Genomic DNA, 18527 nt, shown 5'->3' on the forward strand with positions numbered 1-18527 from the left:
AACCGAAGTGAAACGAGGCAAAACTCAGCAACATTCACACACAGAGAGACACACAGCCTTAAAAAGGGAGATTCATTCATTTCCTCAGACTGGTCACATGACCTGAGCAGTGCATTCTTCCCCCCATGTGACTTGCTCCAATATCTCCTTATATGGACGTCATCCAAAGGAACTCTTAAAGGGATGGTTGTCCTGCCCTGAGTCTAAACTTGGTGTGTGAATGTGTGTGTGTGTGTGTGTGTGTGTGTGAGTATGCAAGCTTAGTGTCTGTCTGGAGCAGGATAATGCCAGACTGGAAAGCCAATTCTCTGATCAGCTCATTCGACATTGTCCTTAGCTGCTCCATACCTGATGACATATGGGCGTGTGTGTGTGTCTGTTTGTAGGTCTGTGTGGTCACTTCCTACATGCATCTGCAGAAGTGAGGGTCTATGATACCTATTTCCTGTCCTTTTGGGTGAGCCAGCTGCCATTATATCCTTATTAGGAACACATAGAGCCAGCAAGAATTCCTAGTGTAAATTTATGAGTCTTTGCCCAGTGCCCTTATTGAGTTAAAGCATCACCCCTACCAACCCACACAGTCTCTGGTCATTTTAAAGATGAGCCCCTGCATGAAACTTTTCAAATATATAATCATAAAATACGTATTTCAGATTAGAGAAATGGAGGTGAGCTATGTCTGAGTGTGTGCAGGGGCAGGTGTGTTCATGCATACAAAAGTGAGTGGCACTCAATATTTTCATATTTCATGTGGTTTAAGTCTCACACCTAATATAGGTATTTCCTGGAGATACACACCTGTCTAATCTATTTCACTGTGACAAGCAAAGTTAATCTGCCCCTCCCACATACTTAAATCATTATTGGACAAGTGGTGGGAGTCAAGAGATTTACAACCTTCCAAGTGTTTCTGTCAACATATCCCAGCTGGAGCACAAGTATCACTATCACTTTGCTCCGAATGCACGAGTGTGTGAGTGTGTTGTGTGTGCTGTGTGTGCCAAGAGCAAACGTGTCAGTCGAGGTGTTAACAGTGCTGTCAGTGACCCTGAGATTCCGTCCACACCATGCCACTAAGACCACTCACCACATGCATCTGCAGTCAATGAGAAATTAGTGTTTTGTGTTCAACAGTTGCATTATGAGGAGCCAGTGCTTTTTTTTTTTTTTTTTTTTACTGCAATCTGGATTCCCGTTTATTCCTCAGTGAATTTAGAAGAGTTGTTTTTTTTATGTCCTTTCAGTGCACAACAAATAACATGGGCTTACTTAATCAATGTGATTCAGGATTTGTGTGACCATGATATTACGTAACGCCTTTACCATCATAGATGTTTGCAGGTGAAGAATTGCATTAAAATTTTTGCTCCCGATACAGAAATAAATATATTTTAAGTTTGCTGTTCACTCACGAAGAGCTGAGCGTTTTACCACAACAGCTCTGTGGCTTGTTTCGTGATGAACATCACAACAAAGACCACAGCACAGAGAGGCACAGAGGCGTTTCGCTGACCACCCGGACGGGCCCGTATCGATCACATTGATAATGTGATATCGATAATAACACCTCCTGTCCTGCCGGAGCGCAGCGCTGTTATCTGCATGAGCCACACCCAGTGGTGGCGGCGCGACCAATCAGAGGCCGCCGTGCGGAAAGTTTTCCTTTTATGGAGAGGGGCTGCAGCACGAGCCCTTATAAAAGGCCGCGGTCCGCCGGCCGTCATTGCAGTGAAGCTCAGACACCGAACCGACCGGAGAGCCGCCCTCAGCCCCAGGCCGCCTTCAGCCGACAGCCCGCCCTCACACAGGTAAGCCCGCTGCCGAGAGAGGCTGCAGGCTCTGCTGCACTTTTTTTTTTTTTTTTTATTAAATATGCATTTTAATATAAAAAAAAAAAAACGAACTTCGCGTCGCTTAATGACGTCAGGCGTTTTCTTTGCAAGTCGAGCTGTAAAACTCCATCCGGCTGTCGGTGAAAGGAAAAACGGAGCCGTGATGTTGTTGATGACAGTCGGTGAGAAGGTGTTGAAGTAACCCGGCTGCCACACCTTCACATCATCGCTCCACCGGTTCCACTACTCCGACAGCTGGAGGAGGGAGGGGGGGGGGATAATTAACTGCCCCCCCCTTCTTCTCTTTACATATAAGCTTCTGCCCGGTTCTGTTTTCTCTCACACACTCGATGGATGCTTTAAAGATAAAAAAATATATATATTTTTGTGTGTTTGTGTGTTCCACCTGTGCACACCTGATGACATGAGGCAGGAAGTTCATTGATTACAGCCTGCAGCAGTCCGAGCTGCTGGGGATGATCCCGGAGGAGGAGGAGGGAGTGGCCGCCTGTTTGTCAGCTGAGGTTTAACCGGCACATGGGCCGGTCCCCACCGCTGCTCGAAGCTGCTCTCACTTTTGCCTTATATGGCCATAGCCAGATCAGGGAGAAACTGCCTTTGTTCCCTGGATCTGGTCTGGGACCTGCGCCACTGCGACATCCAGCGTCCGGTCTCCACAATGACACGGCTTTAAACAGACTGCTGAATGCCAGACTGGACATTGAACTAGTCCAGACATCAGTTTTTAAATATATTCTTTTTTTTTTCTTTATGCAGAAAATGGAAGACGAAATTGCCGCCCTCGTCGTTGATAATGGCTCCGGTATGTGCAAAGCTGGCTTTGCAGGAGATGATGCTCCCCGTGCTGTGTTCCCCTCCATTGTTGGACGTCCCAGGCATCAGGTATACAGCATCCTGATAACATGACTCATATGAAATGATGTGCACGTTTGTATACCCACGTCTTGCTTTGGGTTTCTAATTGCCACTTCCTTTGCGTTTTCAGGGTGTGATGGTTGGCATGGGCCAGAAAGACAGCTATGTTGGTGACGAGGCACAGAGTAAAAGGGGAATCCTGACCCTGAAGTACCCAATTGAGCACGGTATTGTCACCAACTGGGATGACATGGAGAAGATCTGGCATCACACCTTTTACAATGAGCTGAGAGTTGCCCCAGAGGAGCACCCAGTCCTACTCACAGAAGCTCCCCTGAACCCCAAGGCCAACAGGGAAAAGATGACCCAGGTAACATTGGCTGAGCTGACAAATCCAAGTTAGGGGAAACTTCAGGGCCCAACAGAACTCCTGCTGCCTAGACATGCTTTCTCTGAATCTTTTCCTCCTGCTCCTACAATCTCCAGGGTTCTTCTGTCCTGAGCTGAACTTTTCATCTCTGCGGATGCTTCAGGTCTATCTTTCTGCACTGTGAGGCATCAGGAATGATTAGTTGACTGCCAGTTGCAATTTGCACTTGTGTTGAGATTGTTAAAACGGCAATCATTTAACTACTCTGCATGATGTAATAGCTCATGGTAGGAGTTCACTGCACTGTAAAGATGCATTCCCAGGTTGCAATAACTGGGATTGATATTTACACGTGTGCTTATGGCTTTAACTGTACTAACTCAAAGGATTCTTCAGATAACTGACTGGTTAACTGGATGACTTATTGCTTGTTCCTCCTCCAGATCATGTTTGAGACCTTCAACACCCCTGCCATGTATGTGGCCATCCAGGCTGTGCTGTCCCTGTATGCCTCTGGTCGTACCACTGGTATTGTGATGGACTCTGGTGACGGTGTGACCCACACAGTGCCCATCTATGAAGGCTATGCCCTTCCCCATGCTATCCTAAGGTTGGACCTGGCTGGCAGAGACCTCACAGACTACCTCATGAAGATCCTGACAGAGAGAGGCTACAGCTTCACCACCACAGGTCAGCAGTGCACAAATATGGACTTGAACATAAAATTTGAATTTATGGGAGGCAAAAATGTGACTGTCTATTCTCCTTCACAGCTGAGCGTGAAATTGTGCGTGACATTAAGGAGAAGCTGTGTTATGTTGCACTGGACTTTGAGCAAGAAATGGGAACTGCTGCCTCCTCTTCATCCCTGGAGAAGAGCTACGAGCTGCCTGACGGGCAGGTGATCACCATTGGAAATGAGAGGTTCCGTTGCCCAGAGTCTCTCTTCCAGCCCTCTTTCCTTGGTAAGTTGCAGCATTGAGCCAACTTTACACAGGAACTTATTTTAGACTTGTACTCTCAGTTAAAATGTGGCAGAAACTGAGACTATAGAATCCAAACTGACTACTTTACACCCTTTCTACAGGTATGGAGTCCTGCGGCATTCATGAAACAACCTTCAACAGCATCATGAAGTGTGACGTGGATATCCGTAAGGACCTGTATGCCAACACTGTGCTGTCCGGTGGTACCACCATGTACCCCGGCATTGCTGACCGTATGCAGAAGGAAATCACTGCTCTGGCACCCACCACCATGAAGATCAAGGTAAAACTCCTCCCTGAGGCAGTGATGTAATAATTCCAGAAAGCTACCTCTACTGCCACTCAGTGGGCAAACCTGTTAATGCAGTAGTCACATTGTCTTGCCTGGCTTTGAGCTTCAACTGTACTTGGAAGTGTAGCTGCAGGTTTATTAAATATTATCTCTCCCATGCAGATCATTGCTCCCCCAGAGAGGAAGTACTCTGTATGGATTGGAGGGTCCATCCTGGCTTCCCTGTCCACCTTCCAGCAGATGTGGATCAGCAAGCAGGAGTATGATGAGTCTGGCCCCAGCATTGTCCACAGGAAGTGCTTCTAAAGACTCAGTCCCCTCCCCAAGACACACTGCTACAAACCCAAACTGGCTCAGCATACATGCCTACACCAACACACTGGTGTATGCTGAGCCCACAACACCTCTTCCCATTTCCCTCATCACTATGGCACCATGCCCCCTGATGGGGAGAAACTCTGCCAGAAGTACAGAGCATCCCAGGCGGTGTGACTGTGAGGAACATGATGTCCATTGTTGTTTGTGTAGGTCATTCCAGATGTCTTTGTTCACCACCTTATTTGCCTCTATGAAGGTTTATTCTCTGGTGGGCCCACTGCCCAACAGACCTGTAGTATTGCTTAATATGTAAATTATGTAATCTGAAACTTGTTTTGTTTTTTGTACTTTCAGCCTTAAATGATACTTGGTCTGGTTTGTTTTTGTCATTATGCAAAAGACAAAGCTTCTACCTTCTATTAAGGTTTGTGCATTGGGCTTCAAGCCTTTGGTGTACACAACAACCCAATAAAAAGCGCACATGTCTGAGATTCACCTCTGGCTACTTGGTCTTATTGTATCTCAAATGGAGGGGGAACTTGGTAATGTTTTACTGATGTTGGTCATGTTCTACACTGCAAATTTAACTTGACTTACCCATTCAAGTACTCCCCCCCCCCCCCTTCACCTTCCTGTGTGGCTGGGGATACTTCAACCTGACAATTGGCTGCATGCTGTCAAAACACATCCAGCAGCTGACCCTGCATCATTTTACTATTAGGTTGCCTTTATTTACAGACAAACTTGCACTTCAAGTTGCACAGGGTTCTGTCAACATAATGATCCTGACTTAAAGTCTGACTCTAGCCTCAGGCTTAAAGTGGGCACTTATTACTCTGTACAGTTAATTTTGTTTTTCTCCAGATAAAAATTACCATAATTCAGGAACAAGCAAAAACAGGGCCCATTATCATCCGTTGTGGGTGTAATATACACTAACTGCATTAGTTTTTATTTTTTTTAGATACAACTTTGCAGACTTCTAAAATCTAGATTATATCTATTTGGTTTTGGCCAACTAAATGCACCCAATAGATTTTAAGTATATTAATAAGTCGAACTTCAATATGAAATACATAAATGTAGATAACCTTAAAACGACATTTTACCTACAACGTTGCTCTTTCGTTAAAACTGAAATAATTAAATACACAATTAAATAGGTGCTCGAATATTAAGTCAAATAATTTGACGTCCATTTGATATTTTGTCCTTTGCGGTGAAATATGCTGTTTTTATATATAAATAATCATAATAAAAGCTAACAAAAAGCAGTCGGGACGGACCGGAAATGTGTCCGTCAGTGTGGAACCGTCCGTTGTTGTGCAACAGCAAACACCGTCCGTCCTGGCAACAGTTGGTCCAGGTGAAGCTGCTCGATGGGGACATGAAGCGCTGGCTGGTCGGATGAACCTGTAAAGTCTCACCGATCATGAGCGGGACGGTGAGAAGCATTTCGGAGGAAATGGATCGACAGATTGTGCAGGTCGGTTTGAAGACGAACTTCAACAACATCCGGTTATTTTCTGAAGTGTCGCGCCGAGCGGACCAGCTGATCTGTTAGCTAATGGTAACGCTAAATTAGATCATACCAGATTCACTCAAATGTCACTTTGCTTGTTCAGCCAAGTTTAGTTAATACGAACTGACACACCACGAGCCTGCCTATAAACACAAATCAACCAATGTGTTTGTTAGCAATCGATTTTCTTACAATCAATGCAGATGTATTTCTTCTCTGAATGAGATCAGCTGGTTCTTCGGCTTGTGTGCAGGACTGCAAATAGCATCCATTTTCATTCACCAGAAGTCTTCGTATTATTAATTTATTTCTTGAATAAACAATTACACCTATGAAATTCCAGAAAATAGTATGAAATGTTGTTTGTTCTAATTTTCTCAGTTGAAATTTACTAGTTTTGCCCAAGTACGAAGATATTAATCTTTCAAAGCTTGAAACTGAAAATTTTTGACATCTTTACTTAAAAATGACTAAAATGACAAAAATATGACATGACATGTCATGATATTCATTAACTTCGCCAAATGACAAAGCATTTGTGCAACAAAAATGAGATGCCACATAGTCCTGATATCAGCAGGCAGCGTATTTGTATACTAAAATTCAACTTAGTTAAATCGTACGGTAAAATTTTACCTAGTTAATTATGTCAAATCCTAATAAAAACTATTTCACTAACTTTCATGTTTCAGCTTAGTAATGCTTCAGCTATAGTGACCAAATGAACTGAGTAATGTCAGAGAGTGTGCTCTGGATATATCTTAATATCACTATTGCCATGATCCAGTGAATTTTTCTCAAAAGTCAATATAGAGTAGTTAATAAAGATAAAAGGACCAGAAAAAATGTTGGTTTAAGCTCATTTTAGCAGATGGAACGCTTGATAAATAACATTGAATTGCAGAAAGGCCAGCTATAAAACATCCAATATTGGTATTAAATAGTTCATATGCTCCACCATTATTACTTCAGACATGCAGAAAGTTAAAATGAGCATTATGACTATAAGAAATGAGAAAAAAATTTCAGCCAGCGATAATGTCCTGTCCTAATAACAGCTCCTTTCTCTTTGCTGGACATCAGTGAGAAAATACAGTTAATTACTTTCCAGACATTAAAAGATACATTAAAACTTTTCCATTTTCTTCGCAAAGAGCAACTGACTGCACAGAGTGCCTCAACATTCTTGACTGTGACACTTTGCTGTTCTTCTCAGGCGGTTTGTGATGAAGACACTATGTCGTCTACTTCGGTGGGAATGTCGGATCTGTCTGATGAGATCCTGCTATGCATCCTCCGTCATGTTCCAGTGTGTGACCTGCTGCTGAATGTGGCGAATGTCTGCCACAAGTTACAGACACTGTGCCATGACAAGACCCTGCTAACACATGTCAGCCTGTCTGAGGAGTATCTGGTAAAGCATTTTGTCCTTTGCAGTGATATATGTTTGTATATATTTCAGGAACAAATAAACACATACTTCAGGATTGTTCCAGTAAAAATCTCTATCACAGTTTGTCTATGACTCTTCAAGTTCATGGATGTATGGAATTTTCTATTTCAAGCCATTTCTTTAACAACATTTACATTTACATTTACTTTATTGTTGTTCTTCCCTCAGGCTGATGATGCCTTGGTTCAAAACATACTGAAGCAGCTAGCCAATCGTGTGCAGTCACTGAGCCTGAATGGTTGCTACTGGCTGTCTGGCTCTACCATCGATCATCTTGCTCGCTGCAGGGCAGTGACACATCTCGATATCACCGGCTGTCGCCTCACTTCTGTTCGTCTCTCCCGTCTCCTCTCCTCCCTCTCTTTACTCAACTCACTTGCTTTTGACGTGACACCGGGCTTCAACTCCAGTCAGCTTAGTTCAGAGGCGGTGGGTTCACTGAGTCGCCTGTCCGAGCTCAGACAGACTCTGCTGACACCGAGTTATGGCGTGGTGCCGTGCTGTGCCCAGCTTCGCAAGTAAGGCTCAGTCAGTCAGCTCAGTCAACCACATAGTAGTACAACATGAACAACAAGATGTCACCAAAGTCAGTGGACTTCATCATCTGCGAATGATGAATGTCTGGATAGTATTTTATTGTAATCCATCTGTTTCATTCCCAACAGATTGACAGCCATTCCAAGAACCAGGTCGCTAGCATGACTAAAAATATGAGCCGTTTTAAATGTGTGTAAATTAGTCTTTGTTTGTGTGCTGTAGGTTGATGCTCCAGTTTGACATCCCAGATGTGACCAGAGATGGTGTCGGGGTGTGTTGTCGGTTAATGGTGGGTCAAAGCAGTGTCCCACATTACCAGCAGCTGGAGGAGTTCACTGCGAGGCTCGCTCCAGGAGAGGTGGGCTTGCATGTGATATATTCTCAAACAGCACACCTGCAGGAAGGACTTTAATACTGCGTAGTGTCTGTTTCAAGTGCATCTCTCCGTGCTACTGTCCACAGGTAAACCAGACCCTGCTCCTTCTCTACCTGGCAGTCTTCAGTGTTCACGTTCCAAAGCGTCTCAGAGTTTTCTTGGTCTCGATTCCTGGTCCAAACCCGGCTCACTGGCCTGCCACGCCTTCTTTGGCCCAGAGCTTGGGTCAGCGAGGTGACCTGGAGGCATTGCAGCTGCCTCGGTCCTGGCTCGACTCTTTGTCACTGAAGAGAGCTCTGGAGGGAAACAGTCCAAAGCACCTCAGTTTCAGCCGCTGCCCAATGTTGTGGCCACAGGTGTTCCAGTCTCTGCTGGAGGGAGGAGTCAGAGATGCTACACAGCTGACCAGCCTGAACCTCAGCGGGATCAACCAGGTCCTTTACTCAGAGAACAGGAATGTGGAAGATCACCTGGTTCCTGGGACAATAAGCCGTTTGGCAGTCGGCTGTTCTAACATCAAACACCTGAACCTGATGCACACACACTATCATCACGAACACTCACCTGGCCTTGGCGGGGAAACACACCTGTGTGCCAGTTTGGTCAAATTCCGATACCTGCGCTCCCTCACTTTGCCTGCTTGTGCTCTGTCAGATGGCTTAAATACACATCACACCTCGACAAACAACACGTCTCCTTCTGCATTGTTCCTGGGCCTAAAGAAAGGTCCACGTGTTGGGCTCCAGATTTACAAGCCTGATTCAGAGTCTTTGTCAAGGGACAGCACCTCAGGGCTCGCACAGCTCTTAGCTGGCTGCCCTTACTTAGAGACTTTAGAGGTCATTGGCCCCGGCTTTGTCTCTGCACTCCCTCGGCTTGAGCCTTGCATTCGTGCCAGTGTGGAGCCTCGTGGTATGTGTGCGTGGGCTCGAGGAGTTGCTGATGGGCATTTGGCCGCACTTGAAGCTTTGCCTCGGTTACGTCGTCTGACTCTGGCTGGGCTTCCTGGGGTCTTAAGGGGAACAGGGCTGGTACAGTTGGCCAGGAAGTGCAAAGACCTACAGGTTTTGTCCATTGCCAACATGGGATCACTAAAAACAATGAACTACACCCCAGCCTTGCTGGACACACTGAAACAGTGCACACAGCTGCAGGAGCTCAGGTTAGATAATGCCTTTGTCACCTTTAATTTACTGCTATAGTAAAAACTGATTTTTGGATTTCCCTCTTTTCAAGAGAACCATGAATGATTGATTATAATATTGAATTAATTTTTGAAACTAATTGTCTAATGTTTATTAGGTTTTTTTGTGGGACATTAATGAGATGTTAAGTTGATTGAGAAACATTAACCTTAAACACTTAATTGTCTTTCTCACTCTTTGTTGAAAATTGTGTGTCTGTATGTCTGTTAGGTTAGAGCAGCCCTACCTGAATGCCAATGCGTCATTCTTTGAGGCGCTGTCTTCTTGTTCTCGTCTGCTTCGTCTCTGCCTCATCTCACGCAGCGGCACCTTTGACCCGTCAGCCACGGAGGCCTTCATGGCGCGATGCTGCAATGTCATCATGTGCCATATGTTCATGGGTGGTACCTTGGTGGCTTGTCGCACACTGCAGAAAGCTCTGCTGGATAGGTCAGTAACTGTGTGCATGGGTAGACCATGCATCTAACATTTCACTGTGAAACTAACCACCTTTTTCTTTCTCTGTGTTAGATTTTCAGGTGAGCGTCCTGCCCTTAGCGTGGTCATCTATCCATTACAACATGAGGACCTGCCTTCAGTCATCAGAGATATCCCACTAACACTGCTGGACCGGGTTACTTTGTTCCAGAGCCATGTGGCCCAACCTCCACATTTATCACCATTGTGATAAAGGCTTCTCTGCGACTGATGCTGCACAGCAAATGTGTTAGGACTTTTTTTTTTTCAGCAGGAAAAGAAAATCGCAAATGAAAGAGACAAATTTTCATCTGTGCTCTAATTTTTTTTTTTTTTGTGGGATCTGTTACACCAAATACAGTTACCACGGCACACCACTAATGCTTGTTTACATTAATATGACTCAGTAATTATGGTCTCTGAGGGGAAATTTTCTTCAGCTCACCTCAGCAATTTAAAGCAAAGGTCAGGGTCAACTGCAGATAGATGCTCTGGAGCTGGTGAGGATTTTTAGTCACTCATTCCACAACATTTCATATTTATAGCTGTGTAGGTTTGAAATCTGGCATCTCAGTCCAAATTAAATAAATAAATCCGCTATTTCAAAAATAAGTGCCAAAAAATAGGATGCATTTGTTCTGAACCTTTGATTTTATCAACTCTGTACAAATGACTTTGAAGCTTTCGCTGAGCACCAATACCATTTGTGTTAAATGTACTGTACTGTACTGGTTTGAAGCACTAAAAACCATCTTAATGTTGTGGCTACATCTCCTCTCAGGATTCTCTTTACTTATACAACAACAGGCTACTGCTGTTTCCTTAGTCATTGAATTAAAATCAGAATCAGAAATACTTTATTTCCTTTTAAAATATGGTAGACTTCGAGCCAGATCCTGCAAGGTCGGATGGTGGGTCCTAGTGGGCTGGCTTGGGGCATAGCTGAAGTTCTTGACTGTTTTTCTCTTACATCAGAATGTTACATTCTTTCAATGGCTTGCTTTAATGCTCTGCTTTTGAACACAGCTTGAGCTTTAACAGTAAAAATATAGAACCTACATGTGTTTTAACATCAAAAAGAAAACCACAGAAACATCATCTCACAGGATTTTTAATCATGTGCATTAAACCTTCTGTATTATCTATAAATGAAAACTTGCAGCAAATATGCATCTTCTTCAAGAGTCCTGCAAGATACTGCAACTAATTCATTCTGCAATAGTTTCCATTGTGATTTAACCAGATATTTACATGATATTGCTTCAGAGATAGAGATATTTTAATTTTGGCAAGTAGCATTAAAACACACAAAAGAACATAAAATAGATATATATTTTTTTTAATCAAAGTAACCCATAATATTTTCACTTTCAAATTTGATAAATTCTGAATATTTTTTAACTGAATTTAAAGGCCTCTGAAATCAGCACAAAAAGTCCACACTGATGCATTCTCTCTTAATTTAAAGTTAAAATCTTAAAAAAAAAAAAAAAGGTTGTATATCTCCTACATTCTATTATGTGCCTTGTTGTTTTGTGGTACCCACACTCCTGCTGAAACACCTACTGAAAATAACTCACATTCCCTCTGGTGTACAATATGACTTGTGGAACTCACTGGACACTTGTTGGCAGGAGCCGCTCCTCCAGATCACACAATCGGACGCTGCCTGCCACCCACAGCCCGGGAAGGAGCGGCTGTGTGAACGTGGTCTCAACTCTGTGCATCAGCTGCAGCGTTGTGTCACAGATGCAGTAGTAGGTAAGGATACCTGCCTTGTGATCCAGGTAGACACCGACTGTGGAGGACTCAGGATGTGGCACTTTAGTCTCCACATCATTGTGTCTAAAACATTCATAGTTTTTGTTTAGGTCTAAACTCCAGGACTTGTCGTTGCAGCCAAACGCACACTCGTCATAGTAGTCCGATCTGCCAAGGTCTTTGTACGCCACTGCTACTTCAACAGAGCCTTCACACTCCACCTCCCAGTAACAGCGTCCTGACAGGCTTTCCCTGCACAGCACCTGGAACAGGTGAGTGAACCTGTCTGGGTGGTCAGGATACTCCTGGACCAAATCTGTGAGCTCTGCCTTTCTGTTGTTCTCAGACAGAATTAGCTCTCTGTATGCTGTGTTTGGGTCTAGAGTGAGGTGGTGGTAATCTGGAGAGAAGTGGACACAGGTTTTTAAAAAAACGAATCAATCTATTCATTGCTCTTGATTAGTGTTCCCTCTGTATTTGAAGAACAGGCTTCATATTTGTTTTCTTGCTGAAAATGAGACGATAACACTCATATCTGATGAAACTGTCCTGCATTCAACTGAAGATAAAACTTACACTTTAGGAGGTCTGCTCTGGTCCGAGGTTCATCTGTCACTGAGTCCTCTGTTAGTTTTAAAACACACAAAAATACAAACATGTAAATCACAAAATCTGAGCTTCAATTCAAAAATAGCTCTGTTGGATTATTTTAGAGGTGAAATTTCCCTGAAATAAATTTATGTGTGTGCGTGTGCATTGCACCATGAGGAGGTGTGTTGTTGGACACCGGATGGGATGGAGGAATTTGCTGGTTTTGTTGAAGAGCCTGTGAAGTCATATTGAGTTGTTGATTTTTTTTTCTGACAGTATTCAATGTGGTCTTTATAATAGAAAATCATAAAAAAATGTAAAGAACTTATGATCATTATGTACATCTTATGTCATTGCTATAATCCCAAACGACTGCAAAGTCCCAAAAAAATTATACAAAAAATCAATAATATTAATTAGACCTGTAACCATCTCAGTTCTTGGTGTTTTTTTATTTTTTATTTATTTTTTAATAAATATGAATTGTACTTCAGTGTTTCCAAGCCTGAAATACATAAAATCCAAAGACCTTTTGTGACACAGAAGAACTGGTGACACTCAGTCAACTAAACTGCAGCCAGTAAATCATCACAGGACGCTCTTATTTCATAAACGAGGTTTTAATCACGACAATTCATAATTTCCATGCCTGCCATTAAAATTTAGGATCATATTCTTTACTTGAACTTTGGAGCCCTCTGCTGAAACAACAAAACGTGAGGACGGTGTTATGTGGCAATAATAATGTAGACTAGAGGTAAATTACGTTTGCGCGTAGATATTTCCACTGCTGACTTCATTGATTGATTTAATGAATTAAATGAATTAAACCGATTTAAATTGCTTTTAAAAGATCAGATCTTTGCAGAATAAACCAAATATTTGAACTTTATGTAAGTATGTGAAGTTAAATTAGGATACACAGCAATTATAACCACATAAAACCAATAAATTGGCCCAAATCAGATGAATTTGGCTTTTATTCCGGGTGGGTGTGGATCACGTGACACAGGTGGTGGTAAAGGTAGACACACAAGCGCGGTCTGGGTGTGGACCTGTGGAGCACAACACACACAGAATATTATTCAAAACTAATTTATTTACCATGATGGTGATGAAGACGCCCCGACTCTGCCCCCTGGAGCTGGAAGGAGTTTGAGCTCTGACAGCTTTAACTGTTTTTGACCATTAAAACTTTGAGACAGTCTTCTTCACCTGGACGATCCTTTAAACCAGCTGACCGGATCACTTCCTGTTTACTTCCTGTTTACCACCACGTGAGGCCTTGCAGCGGCTCTATTATCTATCCCCGATGTAGTCGATCTAAGTGCTCCGTCCTTCAGCTGCTGGAATGACTCGATTTAATTTGTGTAAATAAAGTTATTTTTTGTTCTCTGTATGGAGCAAATCGCCAAACTTTGTGTGTGTGTGTGTGTGGGGGGGGGGTGTCCTTAATTATCGATTACTTAGGTCTCGGTGTTGTCAGGAGACTTTCAGACATCATGGCGCTGCACGCCTGAAGCTAAGAAGCTAACAGCTAGCAATCAATGAGAGTCAGAAACTGTGTTTTTTTTTATAGATCAATAAAGCACTGTAAACATGTTAACTTCTGTGGCCTGTTCGTGTGTCCGTAACGGGAGGAAGCTGTCCTTCCTCGCCGCCGGCCTGGCGACGACAGGCGGACCACACCTGTCACAGCTCCGGTCGCCGGCGCTCCTCTCACCGGCCTCCTGGCAGCTGCCGCGGGGGCCGGCGGTCAGGTCTGTGTCTCTGTCCGCGGCCTCCCGGGGGGACACGGACCCCCCGGGCACCCCAGATGACAGACAGACCTTCGGCTCCCTCTCTGCTGACTTGTCCTCCAGGAAGTTGTACAAGAAAAGCAGCCCAGACTCGCAGGATCTGCGGCCGGCGTGGGGGGAAGACGAGCAGGAGGAGGACGCGGGCAGAGCTCGTAGGAGGCCCGGCAGGAGAAACACACCGTACTGGTACTTCTTACAGTGCAAGAAGCTCATCAAAAACAACAAGGTCGGTCCGGTTGAGTTGTTGTGTTTGTCGTGTTGCCTTCAGGTGTTGTTGACTCGTGTGTTGTTGTTGTCACAGCTGCAGGAGGCTCTGGAGCTGTTCAGCAGAGACATGCTGCAGGGAGAGAGGCTGCAGCCGGAGGAGTACAACTACACCGTCCTGATCGGAGGCTGTGGGCGGGCAGGGCAGCTCAAAAAGGCCTTCAGACTCTACAATGATGTAGGAGTACTTCAGTGTTCATTTAGCATTTACATCAACACATCTGATGCTTCTCCTGACTGTAGGGTGGTGCTAAAATAAATTTCTGCCATCATTAGTCCCAGTCATTGGCTTACAGTCAAGTTTTTATAGTACACTTGATTAAAACGGCTTTCTAATTATTTGAGTCCAGTTTGTTGTTGAAACTGTAGATGTTTGTTAAACTTTATCCACAAGAAGACGTTCACACACACCTGCATACTGTTTTATTTATTTTTGTTAGTACTTTTAACTGTTCATTTTAAATTGTATCAAATATGTCATGCATGTTTATTTGAGTTTTCATGGTTTTAGTTTTTTCTCTAGTTTCAAATATGTACTTAAACAATTTGCTCAACATTGTCAAAAATATATTTTTCAAACAATCAATCACTTCCTCAAATTATATCATGAATGTGTGTGACTATTTCTGTGTGCTTTCTAGATGAAGAAGCGGGGTCTCGATGCTGTAGATGCAACCTACACTGCGCTGTTCAACGCCTGTGCTGAGTCACCATCCAAACAAGCCGGTCTTCAGCAAGCGCTGAAGTTGGAGCAAGAACTCAGACGAAAAAACATTGCCCTCAGCACCATCACATACCACGCTCTTCTCAAGACCCATGCCATCACCAACCACCTTCAGGCCTGCATTCACACGCTCAAGGTAAAATCATTTGTACGGAAAGAAGCCACTCCATTGACTGTGACATTTTTTGTTTTACAGATGGGTTTTGTGTATGTTTGTAGGAGATGCTGCAGAACGGACATGTTGTAACTCAGGAGACATTTCACTACCTGCTGATGGGCTGCTTGAAGGATAAAAATGAAGGATTCAGACTGGCTTTACAGGTAGATGTATGTTCCTAAGAGCCTACAAAGGTTTTAGATTTTTCTAAAGAATCAGAGTTTATTTTTCTGACTCAAAAACTGAGCTTTCTCAGACCACTCTCCATACTGGGTACACCTTAACCTGTAAATCTGACATTTTGGTGTGTGTGAGGAAAACTTCACTTAAATTTCATTATAGGTCACCATACACTTTGTTAGCATTTGTTCACGGATGATATTGATTCTGTCATGCAAACGTCTGACATAATACAGAAATGATTTTGGCTGATACACTGTGCTTGAAAAGAGGAAGGCATAATTTTTTACAAAAGCTTTGAAAGAAGTTGAAATACATTGGTTCAACATGTGAATACTGTTTCAAATTTGTCCGAACTGTCCACATTTGTTTCCAGGTTTGGCGCCAGATGTTGAAGTCGAGGATTCAACCAGACTCTAAAAACTATAACCTGCTCTTGAGAACTGCACGGGATTGTGGGATCGGGGATCCTGCCCTGGCCAGTGGCATTTTGCTCAGGCCTGAGTGGGACAGCCAGAAAGACACACAACATGGCACAAATGTTAAGTCAGAGTCTAGATATAAGGATGTGATAGACATTGAGCTTCTGGAGAGGCAGTTATTTATTCAGTCTAATCCACATGGAGACAATCAGACGTCTTTTAGCCAGCAAGAATGCACCTCCATGATACCAGTCGGACAAATAGAAAACACACCACTTTGTGTTGACACAGTGAACTCCACAGCCCCCAATCTGCTGGACCTTTTTGAAGGGAGGAGCAGTGCTGGACTCTCCATTAGTACCATTGATGGAGCGTCTGATAGGCTTGCCCTGATTGGAGGAGCTAAAGGTTTTCTGGAGAAGATGGCAGCAAATGGACTCAGTCCAGATCTCAGAACTCTGACCCTGTTGGCTGATACGATGGAGCCGGGCGACCAGTCTCTGCAGATGCTCCTCCAAGTCGCCACGCACCATTGCATCAAACTCGACACTGCGTTTTTTAACTCTGTGATTCGGAGAGATGCCAGAGCTGGTGACCTGGAAGCTGCAAAGGTACACACACACACTTCTATGTATAGTTGGTTTATGATTATGACAGTAAAAAACATTTTACACACACACATATTTCAGTTTGAACCTTGGAGGCCTCCTTATAGACTCTGTGGATTAATCTTAACGATCAACTGAGCAGTTTTCTTTGTAACCATTTTCTGCAGAAAACTTGGTATTTTACCATGTTGTTTGTCCATAGCAAAGAGGAGGCTGATTCTGGAAAGAAATGTTTGTGTAGATGGGATTTTTAGCACAGGTCAAATTCCAGCAACATTTGTACCACTGCGGATGCAATCTCAGATCTGTATCTCAAGTCTCCCACAAATTACTTTTATGTTATAAGGGCATGTTTTCAGGTTTTTCATGCATTTCTTTTACTGTCCAGGCTGTACTTAGTGTGATGAGTCAGTGCAATGTGAGCGTGGATGTGCAAACCTTTGGAAGCCTTGCATTAGGCTGTAAGCAGCAGAAGGATGGCCTGCAGCTGCTAGAGGACATGCAGGTAATGAAAAACATATCCTAGAAATCAGAAAAGAGTTGTCCAGGCCGTACTTGTTTTATATTCAATCTATAGAAATGCTGTGCAGTAATAAATCAAATAAAATAGTAAAAAAAATTTTCTCTCATCCTCACATGCCTGACTCTGTCTTTCTGCAGGAGGTGGGACTTCGGCCTAATGTCCAAGTGTTCTCTGCTCTAATTGGACAAGCGACTCGGAGACTGGATTACGTTTATCTGAAAGCACTCCTGAGAAGTATGAGAGACCTGGAGGTGTGGCCTAACGAGGTCATCATCAGACAGCTGGAATTTGCAGCACAATATCCTCCCAACTACAACCAGGTGAAAATACATACAGTGCATGAAGAGTTTCCCAGGTTGTCCAATCTGCATGGCACAACACAAATGTCTGCTCTGTGTTTAGGGCTTGGAATTATATGATTTGCAGATGGTTTCTTCACTCATGTTGCCCCCTTTCTCTCTGTTCCCCTCTTTATTTCACCTTCACATCTTTCCTCAATTCTTCTCTAAATCCCAGTACAAGTCCAGAAACAACTACCTGGTCCACATTGATGGTTTTCGAGGTTACTACCAGCAGTGGCTGAGAGCTATGCCTGCTCAGGATACTGAGGATGAACAGGCAAAGCTGGAAATTGAAACAGAAGCTGCAGGTGGACTGACGCAGGGCCAGAGGAACCAGAGACCAACAGAAAGGAGACAGTACTCTCATAACAGGGACAAGACAAGCAACACTTCTCTGTCACAGCACTCCTGAGAATATTCATGACTTCCCTCCTTGGTCAACTGGTTATTTATTTTCAGCAGTGGAAAGCTGAACAAAGTTGTCCCTCATGTAATGTCCATCTGTGAACTTTGAATTTCATTTTAATTCATCTATCAATCTATCAACATTGTAATAAAATTTTGAACACAGAATTTGTGAGAAATTTAACCTCGTCTTGGTTGTCTTCTGTATTAACGGCTCAATTGCAGCATAATATTTCCGGTAGCCATAAATGTGAAACCACTAAAAGCCCCAAAATGAAAGAAAATAATGTGTCAGAAAGTAAAGATCCTTGTTTTTCTTCCCTGAGGTATTTTTCAATTCCAATATATTTACATTATAGCCAGGAAAATGCTAAGGGCCAAGTAATTAGGGACTGACATCCTTAATGAAAACCTTCTGATTTGTTTTATTGATTTATCATAAATTATTATTGTAATGCCAAAAGCCTTGGCAGGAAAACACTTTTGATTATGAAATTTAAGAATATTTCCCGCAGATGGTAAAAAG

General features: G+C 43.3%; 4 protein-coding genes across 5 annotated transcripts; 3 read left to right on the forward strand and 1 right to left on the reverse strand.

Moving 5' to 3' along the window:
- Nucleotides 1-678: 678 nt before the first annotated feature.
- actb1 (actin, beta 1) lies at nt 679-5172 on the forward strand. Of its 2 annotated transcripts, none has more exons than XM_029512790.1 (7): nt 679-688; nt 2623-2738; nt 2842-3081; nt 3525-3771; nt 3855-4046; nt 4169-4350; nt 4522-5172. In XM_029512790.1, exons 1-7 carry the CDS (start codon nt 679-681, stop codon nt 4663-4665), a joined length of 1131 nt encoding a protein of 376 aa, XP_029368650.1. In that variant the 3' UTR covers nt 4666-5172. The 2 variants fall into 2 exon arrangements, with proteins under 2 accessions (XP_029368650.1, XP_029368642.1); XM_029512782.1 differs by lacking the exon at nt 679-688 and adding an exon at nt 1725-1811 and having other exon boundaries at nt 2613-2738.
- Nucleotides 5173-6038: 866 nt separating this feature from the next.
- Nucleotides 6039-11305, forward strand: fbxl18 (F-box and leucine-rich repeat protein 18). Its single transcript, XM_029508429.1, has 7 exons — nt 6039-6163; nt 7416-7613; nt 7821-8170; nt 8412-8547; nt 8652-9727; nt 9981-10199; nt 10281-11305. The coding sequence occupies exons 1-7, from the start codon at nt 6110-6112 to the stop codon at nt 10435-10437; spliced, it is 2190 nt and encodes a 729-aa protein (XP_029364289.1). The 5' UTR covers nt 6039-6109; the 3' UTR covers nt 10438-11305.
- A 32-nt stretch (nt 11306-11337) lies between these two features.
- LOC115047486 (stonustoxin subunit alpha-like) lies at nt 11338-14724 on the reverse strand. The gene is made up of 4 exons (XM_029508453.1): nt 13683-14724; nt 12750-12813; nt 12564-12611; nt 11338-12387 (listed from the first exon to the last, which is right to left on the reverse strand). Exons 1-4 carry the CDS (start codon nt 13683-13685, stop codon nt 11840-11842), a joined length of 663 nt encoding a protein of 220 aa, XP_029364313.1. The 5' UTR covers nt 13686-14724; the 3' UTR covers nt 11338-11839.
- ptcd1 (pentatricopeptide repeat domain 1) lies at nt 13652-18175 on the forward strand. The gene is made up of 8 exons (XM_029508441.1): nt 13652-14603; nt 14679-14819; nt 15283-15501; nt 15585-15686; nt 16079-16735; nt 17121-17237; nt 17393-17575; nt 17772-18175. Exons 1-8 carry the CDS (start codon nt 14178-14180, stop codon nt 18006-18008), a joined length of 2082 nt encoding a protein of 693 aa, XP_029364301.1. The 5' UTR covers nt 13652-14177; the 3' UTR covers nt 18009-18175.
- The last annotated feature ends 352 nt before the right edge of the window (nt 18176-18527 follow it).

The sequence above is a fragment of the Echeneis naucrates genome, chromosome 1 (genome assembly GCF_900963305.1).
Source record: "Echeneis naucrates chromosome 1, fEcheNa1.1, whole genome shotgun sequence".
NCBI lineage: Eukaryota > Metazoa > Chordata > Actinopteri > Carangiformes > Echeneidae > Echeneis > Echeneis naucrates.